Source organism: Coregonus lavaretus (genome assembly GCF_964263955.1).
Source record: "Coregonus lavaretus genome assembly, chromosome: 37".
Taxonomy (NCBI): domain Eukaryota; kingdom Metazoa; phylum Chordata; class Actinopteri; order Salmoniformes; family Salmonidae; genus Coregonus; species Coregonus lavaretus.
Window position 1 is genome coordinate 4,924,215 of NC_140024.1, and position 16,799 is coordinate 4,941,013.

General features: G+C 41.3%; 1 protein-coding gene across 1 annotated transcript in view; it reads left to right on the forward strand.

The window, feature by feature from the left end:
• Positions 1–3,852: 3,852 nt before the first annotated feature.
• Positions 3,853–16,799, forward strand: part of LOC311111935 (CD151 antigen-like) — a 57,514-nt gene continuing 44,567 nt past the window's right edge. Inside the window, exons 1-2 of the mRNA XM_084154860.1 lie at positions 3,853–4,076; positions 10,456–10,552. Coding sequence (XP_084010986.1) covers positions 10,457–10,552 — 96 coding nt within the window. The 5' untranslated portion in view covers positions 3,853–4,076; position 10,456. The remainder of the gene's footprint in view (positions 4,077–10,455; positions 10,553–16,799) is intronic.

A 16,799-nucleotide genomic window follows, 5' to 3' on the forward strand; every position in this document is an offset into this window, starting at 1 on the left:
CTTATTGACTCAAGACATTTCAGCTTTTCATTTGTTATTAATTTGTAAACATTTCTAAAAACATAATTCCACTTTGACATTATGGGGTACTGTGTGTAGATTAGTGACACAAACTCTGAATTTAATCAATTTTAAATCCAGGCTTTAACACAATAACAATGTGGAAAAGTCAAGGGGTATGAATAGTTTCTGAAGGCACTGTATAGTCTTGTGAGTGGTCATAGAGTCAGTGCAAGATAGGGTCAGTGCAGATAATTTAAGTAACAATTAATTAAATACTTGACTTTTTCCACATTTTGTTACGTTACAGCCTTATTCTAAAATTGATTAAATAATTTTTTTCCCTCATCAATCTACACACAATACCCCATAATGACAAAGGGAAAACAGGTGTTTTGAAATGTTTGCAAATTTATTAGAAATAAAAGACAGACCCTTTGTATGAGACTAGAAATTTAGCTCAGGTGCATCCTGTTTCCATTGATCATCCTTGAGATGTTTCTACAAGTTGATTGAAGTCCACCTGTGGTAAATTCAATTGACTGGACATGATTTGGAAAGTCACACACCTGTCTATATAAGGTCCCACAGTTGACAGTGCATGTCAGAGCAAAAACCAAGCCTCGAGGTCGAAAGGATTGTCCGTAGAGCTCCGAGACAGGATTGTGTCGAGGCACAGATATGGGGAAGGGTACCAAAAAATGTCTGCAGCATTGAAGGTCCCCAAGAACACAGTGGCCTCCGTCATTCTTAAATGGAAGAAGTTTGGAACCACCAAGACTCTTCCTAGAGCTGGCCGCCCGGCCAAACTGAGCAATCGGGGGAGAAGGGCCTTGGTCAGGGAGGTGACCAAGAACCCGATGGTCACTCTGACAGAGCTCCAGCATTCCTCTGTGGAGATGGAAGAACCTACCGGAAGGACAACCATCTCTGCAGCACTCCACCAATCAGGCCTTTATGGTAGAGTGGCCAGACGGAAGCCACTCTTCAGTAAAAGGCACATGAAAGCCCGCTTGGAGTTTGCCAAAAGGCACCTAAAGGACTCTCAGACCATGAGAAACAAGATTCTCTGGTCTGATGAAACCAAGATTGAACTCTTTGGCCTGAATGCCAAGCGTCATGTCTGGAGGAAACCTGGCACCATCCCTACGGTGAAGCATGGTGGCAGCATCATGCTGTGGGGATGTTTTTCAGTGGCAGGTACTGGGAGACTAGTCAGGATCGAGGGAAAGATGAATGGAGCAAAGTACAGAGAGATCCTTGATGAACACCTGCTCCAGAGTGCTCAGGACCTCAGACTGGGGCGAAGGTTCATCTTCCAACAGGACAACGACCCTAAGCACACAGCCAAGACAACGCAGGAGTGACTTCGGGACAAGTCTCTGAATGTCCTTGAGTGGCCCAGCCAGAGCCCGAACTTGAACCCGATCTAACATCTCTGGAGAGACCAGAAAATAGCTGTGCAGCGACTCTCCCGATCCAACTTGACAGAGGTTGAGAGGATCTGCAGAGAAGAAAGGGAGAAACTCCCTAAATACAGGTGTGCCAAGCTTGTAGCGTCATACCCAAGAAGACTCAAGGCTGTAATCGCTGCCAAAGGAGCTTCAACAAAGTACTGAGTAAAGGGTCTGAATACTTATGTAAATTTAATATTTCCGTTTTTTATTTGTAATACATTTGCAAAAAATTCTAAAAACCTGTTTTTGCTTTGTCATTATGGGGCATTGTGTGTAGAAAAAAACGATTTAATCCATTTTAGAATAAGGCTGTAACGTAACAAAATGTGGAAAAAGTCAAGGGGTCTTAATACTTTCCGAATGCACTGTATTTAGCAATCTTATGGCTATTTAACAGTCTTATGGCTTGGGGGCAGAAGCTGTCTCTGAGCATGTTGGTCCGAGAGCCGATGCTCTGGTACTGTTCGCCGGACGGTAGCAGAGTGAACAGTCTATGGCTTGGGTTGCTAGCGTCTTTGGCAATTTTTCAGGTCTTCCTCTGACATCGACTGATATAGAGGTCCTGGATGGCAGGGAGCTCGGCCCCATTGATGTACTGGATGTCCGCATCACCCACTGTAGCACTTTACGGTCAAGGGTGGTGCATTTACCATACCAAGCTTTGATGCAGCCAGTCAAGATTTGATGCAGCCAGTTGATGAGCCATCTTCACAACTGGACCATGTTAAGTCCTTAGTGATGTGGACGCCAAAAAACTTGAAGCTCTCGACCCGCTCAACTACAGCCCTATCGATGTGGACGGGGGCGTGCTCTCCCCTCTTTCTCCTGTAGTCCACGATCAGCTACTTGGTCTCACTGACGTTGAGGGAGAGGTTGTTGTCATGGAACCACACTGCCAAGTCTCTGACCTCCTCCCTGTAGTCTCTCATTGCCGTCGGTGATCAGGCCTACCACTGTCGTGTTGTCAGCAAACTTGATGATGGTGTTGGACTCGTGCGTGGCCACGCAGTCGTGGTTGAATAGGGAGTATAGGAGGGGACTGAGCACACACCCTTGAGGGGCCCCCATATTGAGGGTGAGCGTGGCGGAGTTGCTGTTGCCTATACTCACCACCTGGTCCGCCAGTCAAGAAGTCCAGGATCCAGTTACAGAGGGAGATATTCAGTCCTAGGGTCCCCAGGTTGGTGATGAGCTTGGAGGGGACTATGGTGTTAAACACTGAGCGGTAGTCAATGAACAGCATTCTCACATAGTTATTTCCCCTCTTGTCAAGGTGGGAGAGGGCAGTGTGAAGTGCAATAGTGTAGCTCTAGTGTTTAGCCCAGAGTGGATATTGATGTGGTAAACTCCTCAATGCCATCGGATGAATCCCGGTAAAAGTGACTTAGAACGGTTATAAGACTCCCTGCGTTAAAGTCTCCGCCCACCAGAAAAGCTGCTTCTGGGTGAGCGGTTTCTTGTTTGTTTATGGCCCCATACAGTTTGTTGAGTGTCAGTGGTGTTGGCTTGTGGAGGGATGTAGACAGCCATGATGAAGAACTATCTTGGTAGATAAAAGGGTCTGTAGCTTACCATGAGGCATTCTATATCAGGTGAGCAAAAGCTTGTGATTTCCTTCACACTGGAAGCAGCACTCCAGTTAATGTTTATGAAGAGACACACTGTACTCTACTGAGCACTACTGTGCTGTACTTTGATGTCCAAACTTGTGAAACAGAGACCTCTATGATTGGTTCAGATTTGGTCCGAACCAGACCAACCAAATTTGGTCTGGTTTGGGGGCAAAGCTCATTAAAATAATAGCCAGTGTGCAGAATAATACCCAAATATGCAAAGGAGGATATTGCATATGTATACCTTTATGTACCTATTTAGGATACATCACCATGAAGAGAATGACGTTCATTCCATAATTATGCATTTCTGTGTACAAATCAGGGAACCATGATTAAATTCAGTTACTGCAATTCTGTTACCTGGTGTAAATCCTGTTCACTAACTGTAGTTCAATAAGCAAAATAGAGTCAAAATGTAATGTCATAGCCAGCTGACACCCCATTCTTTCTGCAGACATCCTTGAATCTTAAGCAGATATTTAACAACATTTTCAGAAAACATGGACACACAGAATGGAGGGTGATTTGACTGAAATTCTGTAAACAAATTTTGCATCTACACAGTTCTTCCAGTAAATGTGTTGTTTATGTAACATTTCCAGTGTAAATTATTAAAACTAGTCCTTGTGCATAGAGTTGTAGCCTATGGTTTGTTAAACTTTGAAACCAATGGTTTTTGTTTGACATACATTTAAGTGAAAAATCTGCCTCGGCGCAAATCCATGTCCATGGAATTGCCCAGCAGCAAGCAGGAACAGAACTGTTCTATTGCGCCACAGGGCAGAAAAAAATCAAAGTGATTGGGTGGAGTCGACACGACCTACAGTAGACTAGCCACTCACTAGTTTAGCATTTTGCGCTTCCCCCTCTCTGGTTTGGTGTATTGAAGGAATCCCTGAAAAATAGAGTTCGGAATGAAAACGACCAAAAACGAGTTTTAAACATCTCTATCTGTTATTTTGGATACATCAACGCCTTGCTACTCGTAACAACACAGCCGCAGGTAGGTACTGAGCAGCGGCTTCAAGCTTGTTACTTTGTAACACATTAGCATGTTCGACAGCAACAATGTTGCAATTCACAGAAAAGTTCATTTAAACGTACCGTTTTGGATTCTAAGGCAACCTATTTAATTATTTATTGGTTTAGTGATACCAAGCAGGGTTAAAATGTCAATTTGAACCTTTTACTGCGGGAAAATGATTGTTGTCTAGCTAGCATGTAGGCTAGGTTAGCTCACAGGAACACAGCAATTGTATTTTCTTTGTGAATCGGAGATATGCAGTCAGCTGCTGAGATTAGGTATACTCAACTAGATTAAGCCGCGGCACGATTTTTTCCTTGAGCAGATGGTCAGGGGGCCGGCACATAATTACAAATAATTCGAGGGCTGCAAATTGACCGCAAGAAGCCCAAACAGATATAATATTTGACTAAAACATAAACATTTAAAATCTTGCTTACATTTGTATACGGTCAATTACAGTGCCTTGCAAAAGTATTCATAATGCTTTACATTTAATTGTGTTACAAAGTGGGATTAAAATATATATAATTGTCATTTTTTTTGTCAACAATCTACACACAATACTGTAATGTCAAGGTGGAAGATATTTTTTTTTTTTTTTTGGGGGGGGGGGGGGGGGGGATTAATACACAATTCATAACTGAAATATAGTCGTTGCATAAGTATTCAGCCCCTTTGTTTAGGCAATCTTAAATTAGTTCAGGAGTAAAATGTGGCTTAATAAATCACATAAGGTACATGGACTCACTCTGTGTGAAATAATAGGGGTTTACATTATTTTTTTATGACTAACTCTTCCTCTGTCCCCCCTACATACAACATCTGTAAGGTCCCTCAATCAAGTATTGAATTTCAAGCACAGATTAAACTACAAAGACCAGGGAGCTTTTCGAAAGCCTCATAAAGAAGGGCAGTGATTGGTAGATCGATAACAATAACGAATCAGACATTAAATATCTCTTTAAGCATGGTCAAGTTAATAATTATGCTGTGGATTATATATTAAACCACCCAGACACATCAAATATACAGTCGTCCCACTGAACTGAGCCGCAGTCAGGAATGAAACTGCTCAGGGATGTTACCATTACCTAAATGACAGAGTGAAAAGAAGAATACCAATATTCGAAAACTTGCATCTTGTATGCAACAAGGCACTAAAGTAATACTGCAAAAAAAGCCTTATGTTTGGGGCAAATACAACACATCACTGAGTAACTGCCACCTTATTTTCAAGCATGGTGGTGACTGCATCATTATATGGGTATGCTTGACATAGGCAAATACTGAGCGAGAGGAATTCACCTTTTAGCAGTTTCAATAAGGTGTTTCAGTTGAATTCCCTACAACCCCCATCAAAATAAATATGTTTGGAATTGTTGTCAAACTATTGAACACTACAATAAATATGGTGCCAGTCGTTTGCAAAATACCCCAAAACCCATGCATTAATTATGATGTTTTTTAATTATCATTAATCTAATTAATAATAGTTTGACTAAACACATATAGGCCTATAGCCAATATAAAAGTATACAAATGTGAAGGAAGATGGTTTCTTCTGTCACGTTCTAAACATGCCCTGAACTGAAAGGGTTCAAGGCCTTCAAATACTTTAATGATCTGTCATGCACAGGAGACAAGTCAGTGATTACTCATTGGGGGTAAGTTGTGAGCCTATATCAGACAGCTGTGGTATGTCTGGAGTATGTCTGGTTGTCAGCGGTCTTGTATTGAGCTGTAGACGATTCCATTAAGCTTTAAGGAAAAAGGTGATTTCAGTGTTCAAAATTTGAACAATCATGTGTGTTTTCAAAGTGTTGAACCCTGTTTATTGAAAGAGCCTTTATGATTTTGTATGTCTCAGATTTGGGATTTAAGTTTGACCTCTTTAGCGCATTGTGCTCCTCCTGTGCACATAGTTTTCTTTACTCAGCAGCACCATTTATGTACATAATACAATGATGAGTTCCTGTCAAAGGTTTGTCTGAATTTAATTGACAGGAACACACTAAAGGGGTCCACCCTAACAGATGGTCAACAGACACAGGGCAGGTTCAGTAGACAGACCCCCACACAAATATAGGCCTACAAACACTGTAAAACCACGAATGATTGATGAAGTAACCTACATTGTTTACTAATGCCAAATGTAAGCATGGTGAACTTACTTAATGAGTTGCTGCATATGGAGTTCTCTATATTAGATGCCAGAAAATGTATTCTACAAGAAATAGCTTTGGCTACTGTACGTATAACATTTCCTGTTTTTGGAGACACACGAGTATAATAGGGATGTTATTGTCAGCAAGTCCTATTCATGCCCTCATGCCCACATCATTGTTGTCGGCCATGTGTGACCTACGCTGGTTGAAAAATAATACTATCTGGATCAGAGTGTTTTTTTATTTGAGGTATTTTTTGGTGACCATGTCCTCCTTTTGCCTGTGGATATAAACTCTGTATGATCTCACTGGTTTTATACTCCTCATCCCACTTGAAAGGGCATCCACAGACACGAATTAACTCAATGACTAAGCGTGTAACTCATTGGGGTGTTGACTATGTATGTTCAGGCCAACTTCTGATCTCATATACAGTTGGGAGAACAAGTATTTGATACACTGCCGATTTTGCAGGTTTTCCTACTTACAAAGCATGTAGAGGTCTGTCATTTTTAGCATAGGTACACTTCAACTGTGAGAGATGGAATCTAAAACCAAAATCCAGAAAATCACATTGTATGATTTTTAAGTAATTAATTTGCATTTTATTGCATGACATCAGTATTTGATCACCTACCAACCAGTAAGAATTCCGGCTCTCACAGACCTGTTAGTTTTTCTTTAAGAAGCCCTCCTGTTCTCCACTCATTACCTGTATTAACTGCACCTGTTTGAACTCGTTACCTGTATAAAAGACACCTGTCCACACACTCAATCAAACAGACTCCAACCTCTTCACAATGGCCAAGACCAGAGAGCTGTGTAAGGACATCAGGGATAAAATTGTAGACCTGCACAAGGCTGGGATGGGCTACAGGACAATAGGCAAGCAGCTTGGTGAGAAGGCGCAATTATTAGAAAATGGAAGAAGTTCAAGATGACGGTCAATCACCCTCGGTCTGGGGCTCCATGCAAGATCTCACCTTGTGGGGCATCAGTGATCATGAGGAAGGTGAGGGATCAGCCCAGAACTACACGGCAGGACCTGGTCAATGACCTGAAGAGAGCTGGGACCACAGTCTCAAAGAAAACCATTAGTAACACACTACGCCGTCATGGATTAAAATCCTGCAGCGCACGCAAGGCCCAGGCCCGTCTGAAGTTTGCCAATGACCATCTGGATGATCCAGAGGAGGAATGGGAGAAGGTCATGTGGTCTGATGAGACAAAAATAGAGCTTTTTGGTCTAAACTCCACTCGCCGTGTTTGGAGGAAGAAGAAGGATGAGTACAACCCCAAGAACACCATCCCAACCGTGAAGCATGGAGGTGGAAACATCATTCTTTGGTGATGCTTTTCTGCAAAGGGGACAGGACGACTGCACCGTATTGAGGGGAGGATGGATGGGGCCATGTATCGCGAGATCTTGTCCAACAACCTCCTTCCCTCAGTAAGAGCATTGAAGATGGGTCGTGGCTGGGTCTTCCAGCATGACAACGACCCGAAACACACAGCCAGGGCAACTAAGGAGTGGCTCCGTAAGAAGCATCTCAAGGTCCTGGAGTGGCCTAGCAAGTCTCCAGACCTGAACCCAATAGAAAATCTTTGGAGGGAGCTGAAAGTCCGTATTGCCCAGCGACAGCCCTGAAACCTGAAAGATCTGGAGAAGGTCTGTATGGAGGAGTGGGCCAAAATCCCTGCTGCAGTGTGTGCAAACCTGGTCAAGACCTACAGGAAACGTATGATCTCTGTAATTGCAAACAAAGGTTTCTGTACCAAATATTAAGTTCTGCTTTTCTGATGTATCAAATACTTATGTCATGCAATAAAATGCAAATTAATTACTTAAAAATCATACAATGTGATTTTCTGGATTTTTGTTTTAGATTCCGTCTCTCACAGTTGAAGTGTACCTATGATAAAAATTACAGACCTCTACATGCTTTGTAAGTAGGAAAACCTGCAAAATCGGCAGTGTATCAAATACTTGTTCTCCCCACTGTATAGAGACATAATGTTATAGATATTACCTTTATAACATAAATCCAAATATGTTATTTGTCGCATGAATAAAATATGCACTCTCATAGTATAAGACGGTAATGGTCAGATCATGCAGCATGTGAACGCATGATGCTGCTGTGATCAGTGTTATAGTGAAAATAAGCCCTTCCAAACAGTTCAGTACAGCACAATGCAAATACATCTTCTTTCCACAGCTGTTTCTTGCTATGTAACCTCTTCCCCAGGCTGACCGGCCAAGTTGACTTGCTGTGTTACAGTAGGCTAGAGAAGGCTGTCTTGCATTTGTATTAATGCAATGGTGTGTGTGTCAGTGCATGAGCTGTGTAGAGAAGGCAGTGAAATTACAGTAGAGAACGCTCTTATATTAGTATCACAGAAGGCTTAGACTAGTACACTCTGGTACGGCCTGTGTGTGTGGGAGAGAGAGAAGGCTGGCAGGAGGAGGAGGAGAGGGCAGGTCTGGACTTGACTGTTGAGTTAAAGGCGCAGCATGGTCAATCCGACATCTGCTTTGGCCATGCTGCATTTACGGTGATACGGCCTAAGCAGAAGTCAGGGCATTCATACTTCTTGCAGTGCAGAGCTGTTGTTAAGGAAGTTGTCAAGAAGGTGAGTTTGTGTTTATACAGGACCTCCCGCCCCCACCCACCGTCAACCAGTCATGTCAATGCGGAGCCCTCCGCATTGTTACAAAATGTGGGATTTTTTTTAACCTTTTGAATTTTGTAGCACCATGGAGCACAAGCACATATAAGCCTGATTTCAGATCAGTTTGTCTGATTAATTAGTCTTCCCCATATCATTTCGAGTGGACAGGTAGTAGTTGATGCAGAGAGAGAAGAATAAGATCAGCCTTGAGGGATATCGGGGTTAGAAGACCTACAAGTGGTGGACAAACATGCAAACAAATGAGGGACAAGAAGATGACTATTGGGCGACTACTCGTGCACTTTTGGGTGGGGGCATTCTCATATTGTTATCCTTCATTCATCCAGTTGATTCTGTTTTTACCTTTGTACAGTACATTTGTAATACAACAGTAGAGAGGGAGATTTGGAACTGTCTTCAGATAGTCTTTAGGAAGACAAGTTGAACAAATTAACAAGAATAGCAGTACAGCAAAAGTGAATGAGCTTTCAGTTAATTAATTGAAAGTTGTATCTGTTATGGTCTTTGTATGGCTTCTTATCCAGTTTTTTTCTCTAACCAAGCAATAACACACCTGATTCAACTAATCATGACTTGATTGAAATCTATGATTTGTTGATTAGTTGAATCAGGTGTGTACTGGATGGCAAGAACAAAAGCCTAAGTCCACATTGATCTCTGTGGATACGATTGGACCTTGTTATGAGTGCTACTTTCATGATGAATAGTAATGATCAGTTTATTTTAATAACTTTAGAATATAATCACATTTTACATAAATGTCTGTCTGTAAATTTTGAACATATGGAAATGAATTCAGATGGATTATTTAAGAGGTGGGCTTATTTGGAACACTCATGGGTTTAAAGGGTACGTGGGGTACCCGTTAAGCCCATTGCAGACTTTTCCACATATTTGTATCAAATATTTGTGTCTTATTAAATCATTTTGTAAGTAAAGTCACACAACTTCACATGAGAAATTAATCCTTCATCAAAATTAGGCCAGTATATGTTAGAAATATTTAAAATTAGATTTTGGTTGGCTTATTAGGTACACTTATACCCTACAGTATATTGGTCCAAACAATATGTCAAAAAAACAAGCTAAATCAAAAAGGGTACTTCTGAGATATTAATAATAATCATTTTTATGTTGAATAAATCAATGTGAATTTGTTTTTCTTCAGAATATAGACATACTCCATATTTTAGAGCACACTATAAGGAGTATTATGACACCAATATGTTTTACTCTACCATGTATGGCTCACGGATCATAGGGCCTTAAAGGAGGCCTTAAAGGAGGCCTGTATAGGTCTAAAAAGGGATTTTCTCAATAATGGTTTGTGGTATGAATGCCAAAAGCATCCTTCCTCAAATAAAGTTTTTATTTAATAATTGCCCGAATGATCTGTGATAGCAAAAATAGGCTTATTCTGTGTCCGGGAAACTGTCCCTAAAAGAGTCACCAGCCGATATAAAGTTAACAAACCCACCTCTCTCTTTCTCCTGCAGCATGGGGGCACCAGCGACAGCGTACGACGAGAAGAAGGAAGCATGTGGGACCGTCTGTCTGAAGTACCTCCTATTCACATTCAACTTCCTCTTCTGGGTGAGTCTGCATGCCTGTCTGTCTGCCTGCATGTGACTTTCATGCTGGGAGGACTCACCCCTCTGAGAAATGTTGGGTTTTTGCATCTTTCTGGTGTCCACAAACCAACACAACACCACCAGGCATTCCATCCCACATTCCGTATCCCTCAGCTCTCCGTAGACAACTGTGCTACCCAGCCCGCTAGACTGAACGGCTAGTCAGCCGCTGTGGTGGGGGATGACAGCTGTCCTAATACAGATCTCAGGAAAAATGTGTCCGCTAATGCAAACCTAATAATCTAGCTCTGCTAGGCTGCTACAGATGCTCAAATACATGTTTTCCCCTAAATAATTGTGAATCCACAGGGAAATTCAAATTCTACTACAATTATGATTTTAAGTTGATGGATTCTCTTAAAATGTAACATGTTTCAAGTTAAACTGTAGTTTGTTTGTATCCTGTGAGTATTAATGGAGTTTAGGCCATGAAACAGTGTGTATGCTAATTTGGGAAGGTTGACCTAATCAGATAAGAGGAAATTGCCTCGGACCAGGGACAGGGTGGGTTGTGATTCTGACATCTAGCTAAACAAAGAGAGGACCAGGGACATTCCACAGGGGAGAGAAGGGAAACACATTGGGGTCATAAAATCTATAGCTGGCAAGGTGACACCTACAAGAGGGTGGTGAACAAAAGAAAGGAAGAGTATAAGATGTGTTGTGAAATTTCTAAATGTATGCACTCAACTGATGGCATCCTTGGTAATAAACACTTGAAACTTCTCTTGAGATTTTGGTCTCAATTCCTTATTGCAAAGAGGTTGCAATAGCAAAGTTCATTTTTTTATTTTTCTTGTAATTGTATTTTACACCCTTTTTCTCCCAAATTTCAATCATGTCTCATCGCTGCAACTCCCCAACAGGCTCGGGAGGCAAAGGTCGAGTCATGCGTCCTCCGAAATATGACCCGCCAAACCACGCTTCTTAACACCCTCCGGCTTAAACCGGAAGCCAGCCGCACCAATGTGTCGGAGGAAACACCGTTCACATGACGACCGAGGTCAGCCTGCAGGCGCCTGGCCCGCCACAAGGAGTCGCTAGAGCGCGATGGGCCAAGTAAAGCCCCCCCCGGCCAAAACCTCTCCTAACCCGGACGATGCTCGGGAGCCCCTCAATTTTACGTTTTTAAAGTCCCAAATAATATAACATATGACATAGAAGTGATTGAAATATATTTTATTTGAGCACTACGGCTTCTACATCTCAATCCAACCAATGAAAATACAGACATCTCATGGAACTGGAGAGATTTTTCCCCAGGTGGAGTGGTCAATATCCTTATATGGAGATGTCTTTACTTTATCACTAGTATGTGGATTCCAGGGTCAGATTCTGTTCCTTAACAACGTTGTCAGTGTCAAGATAACATTATGTCGGGGTGATATATAAGTTAGCAGCAGCTACTGTATTTCCTTTTGTGAAATGTTATTTAATATTATTCACACCTCTTTATTCACACCTCCACATTTTGTTGTTACAGCCTGAATTTAAAATGGATGAAATTGAGCTTTTGTGTCACTGGCCTACACACAATACCCCATAATGTCAAAGTAGAATTATGTTATTGGAAATGTTTACAAATTAATTAAAAATGAAAGGCTGAAAGGTCTTGAGTCAATAAGTATTCAACCCCATTGTTATGGCAAGCTTAAATAAGTTCAGGAGTAAAAATGTGCTTAACAAGTCTCATTAATAAGTTGCATGGACTCTGTGTGCAATTATAGTGTTTAACATGATTTGTGAATGACTACCCCATCTCTGTACATTTTACATTTTAGTCATTTAGCAGACGCTCTTATCCAGAGCGACTTACAGTTAGTGAATACATATATATATATTTTTTTATACTGCCCCCCCCCGTGGGAATCGAACCCACAACCCTGGCGTTGCAAACGCCATGCTCTATCAACTGAGCTACATCCCTGCCGGCCATTCCCTCCCCTACTCTGGACGACGCTGGGCCAATTGTGCGCCGCCCATGAGTCTCCCGGTCGCGGCCGGCTGCGACAGAGCCTGGATTCGAACCAGGATCTCTAGTGGCAGAGTTAGCACTGCGATGCAGTGCCTTAGACCACTGCGCCACTCAGTACTGTACCCCACACATACAATTATCTGTAAGGTCCCTCAGTCGAGCAGTGAATTTCAAACAAAGAACAGGGAGGTTTTCCAATGACCCGCAAAGAAGGGCACCTATTGGTAGATGGGTAAAAATATAAAAAGCAGAAATTGAATAACCCTTTGAGCATGGTGAAGTTATTAATTACACTTTGGATGGTGTATCAATACACCCAGTCACTAGAAAGATACAGGCTTCCTTCCTAACTCAGTTGCCGGAGAGGAAGGAAACCACTCAGGGATTTCACCATGAGGCCAATGGTGACTTTAAAACAGTTACAGAGTTTAATGGCTGTGATAGGAGAAAACTGAGGATGGATCAACAATATTGTAGTTACACCACAATACTAACCGAAATGACAGTGTGAAAAGAAGGAAGCCTGTACAGAATAAAAAATATTCTAAAATGCAAAGACAAAACCCACTAAAAAAGATGCATTTGCCTGTTTTTTTGTGTGGGTCTAGTGCATTTTAGATTTGAAGAACACCAACTACAGATACACGTACGTGCTTGTTTGAGATCTCAAAGACTAAATTCAAAGTATAATCAGTTTAACAGGTGACAGATTATTTTACTATTGTAACATGCCATGGTGAGAATTATATTGTCCCCATCAGGTGCCCAGGTTTTTGCCATAGATGGTAGAGTTCTCGTCTCTGGACCACACAAGATTTAGATTGCTTTGTGCTAAGGCACTTGTCTCTCTCTACATTGGTCAGCTACATCAGTGACCAGGGTGGGATCCTTTCGATACGCCTATGGGGCCTGGGCTCACAAATGCTCCTCGAGAGAAGGGGTAATACTGAAGCATGTGTTGATGACAGTTCTACAGTCTCAGAGGCCCAGGCTTTTTGCATAGATGGTAAAGCTGTCATCTCTGCTACATTGTAGGATTGTGCCCTCCACGGCACTTGATATACATTGATTGGTAGATTACTCTATATTTAGATACCTGAAATACTGCCTGAGACACCTTTGCTATTTGTCTTCATGCTCAATAAATGGTGAAACCCTATTTGTGATGGTGTTTGTTTGAATGTATATGCATGAAACATACTCTACCAGTCAAATGTTTGGACACGCCTACTCATTCAAGGGTTTTTCTTTATTTGTACAATTTTCTACATTGTAGATCAATAGTGAAGACATCAAAACTATGAAATAACACATGGAATCATGTAGTAACCAAAAAAGTTTAAACAAATCAAAATATATTTTTTATATTTGAGATTCTTCAAAGTAGCCACCCTTTGCCTTGATGACAGCATTGCGTTTGAGCCAATCAGTTGGTATTTTATTAGGATCCCCATTAGCTGTTGCAAAAGCAGCAGCTACTCTTCCTGGGGTCCACATGAAACATGACATAATACAGAACATTAATAGATAGTTTGGAAATTGCTCCCAAGGATGAACCACACTTGTGGAGGTCTACAATTTTTTTTCTGAGGTCTTGGCTGATTTTCCCATGATGTCAAGCAAAGAGGCACTGAGTTTGAAGGTAGGCCTTGAAATACATCCACAGGTACACCTCAAATTGACTGAAATGATCAGAAGCTTCTAAAGCCATGACATCATTTTCTGGAATTTTCCAAGCTCTTTAAAGGCACAGTCAACTTAGTGTATGTAAACTTCTGACCCACTGGAATTGTGATACAGTGAATTATAAGTGAAATAATCTGTCTGTAAACTATTGTTGGAAAAATTACTTGTCATGCACAAAGTAGATGTCCTAACCGACTTGCCAAAACTATAGTTTGTTAACAAGACATTTGTGGAGTGGTTGAAAAACAAGGTTTAATGACTCCAACCTAAGTGTATGTAAACTTCCGACTTCAACTGTACGTTTTTTCAACAACAGGTTATGGTCAATAATATCAAAGGCTACACTGAAATCTAACAGTACAGCTCCCACAATCTTCTTATTATCAATTTAATTCAACCAATCATCAGTCATTTGCGTCAGTGCTGTACATGTTGAGTGGCCTTCTCTATAAGCATGCTGAAAGTCTGTTGTTAATTTGTGTACAGAGAAATAACATTGTATTTAGTCAAACACCATTTTTTTCAACAGTTTGCAAGCTTATAGGTCTGCTGTTAGAACCAGTAAAGGCCGCTTTACCACTCTTGGGGAGCGGAATTACTTTGGCTTCCATCCAGGCCTGAGGACAAATACTTTCCTCTAGGCTCAGATTAAAGATATGACAGATAGGAGTGGCTATAGAGTCAGCTACCATCCTCAGTAGCTTTCCATCTAAGTTGTCAATGCCAGGAGGTTTGTCATTATTGATCGATAACAATAATTTTTCCACCTCTCCCACACTAACTTTACAAAATTCTAACTTGCTATGCTTTTCTTTCATTATTAGTTTTTTATGCATGAATACGATGGCTCACTGTTCATTGTTGGCATTTCCTGCCTAAGTTTGCCCACTTTGTCAATGTAGTAATCATTAAAATAATTGCCAACATCAAATGGTTTTGTGATGAATAAGCCATCTGATTCGATGAATGATGGAGTTGAATTTGTCTTTCTGCCCATAATTTCATTTGAAGTACTGAAGTTTTTTTCCATCATTCTTTATATCATTGATCTTGGCTTCATAATACAGTTTCTTCTTCTTTTTGTTGAATTTAGTCACATTATTTCTCAATTTGCAGTAAGTCAACCAGTCAGATGTGCAGCCATACTTATTAGCCAATCCTTTTGCCCCAACTCTTTCAACCATATAGATTTTCAATTCCTCATCAAGCCATGGAGCCTTAACATTTCTAACAGTCAGTTTCCTAACAGGTGCATGTTTATCAATAATTGGAAGAAGCAATTTCATAAATTAATCAAGTGCAGCATCTGGATGCTCCTTATTAATCACATCAGACCAACAAATATTTTTTTTACATCATCCACATATGAGTCCCAGCAAAATCTTTCGTATGATCTCTTACACTATTTTAGGCCCAGCTGTTGGAACTGGCTTTCCTGGATATAGTCACTATATTGTGATCACTGCATCCAATGGGTACGGATACATCTTTAGAACAAAGTTCTACAGTATTAGTAAAAATGTGATTGATACATATGGATGATCTTGTTCCTGTAGTGTTTGTAAACACCCTGGTAGGTTGATTTAATAACCTGAACCAGATTACAGGCACTGGTACAGTAAGGAGCTTCCTCTTGAGCGGACAGCTTGATGAAAACCAGTCTGGAATTAAAATGGATTTTTGGGGGGTTTGTATCATTTGATTTACACAACATGCCTACCACTTTGAAGATGCAAAATATTATTTTTGTGTGAAACAAAACTTGAGCATGCATAACTATTCACCCCCCCCCCCCTGTGTAGAGCCACCTTTTGCAGCAATTACAGCTGCAATTCTCTTGGGGTATGTCTCGAGAAGCTTGGCACATCTAGCCACTGGGATTTTTGCCCATTCTTCAAGGCAAAACTGCTCCAGCTCCTTCAAGTTGGATGGGTTCTGCTGGTGTACTGCAATCTTTAAGTCATACCACAGATTCTCAATTGGATTGAGGTCTGGGCTTTGACTAGGCCATTCCAAGACATTTAAATGTTTCCCCTTAAACCACTCGAGTGTTGCTTTAGCAGTATGCTTACGGTCATTGTCCTGCTGGAAGGTGAACCTCCGTCCCAGTCTCAAATCTCTGGAAGACTGAAACATGTTTCCCTCAATAAATTCCCTGTATTTAGCGCCATCCATCATTCCTTAAATTCTGACCAGTTTCCCAGTCCCTACCAATGAAAAACATCCCCACAGCATGATGCTGCCACCACCATGCTTCACTGTGGGGATGGTGTTCTCGGGGTGATGAGAGGTGTTGGGTTTGCGCCAGACATAGCGTTTTCTTTGATGGCCAAAAAGCTCAATTTTAGTCTCATCTGACCAGAGTACCTTCTTCCTATGTACAGATACTACAATCTCAGCTGTGGAGCTTTGCAGCTCCTTCAGGGTTATCTTTGGTCTCTTTGTTGCCTCTCTGATTAATGCCCTCCTTGCTTGGGCCGTGAGTTTTGATGGACGGCCCTGTCTTGGTAGGTTTGTTGTGGTGCCATATTCTTTCAATTTTTTTATA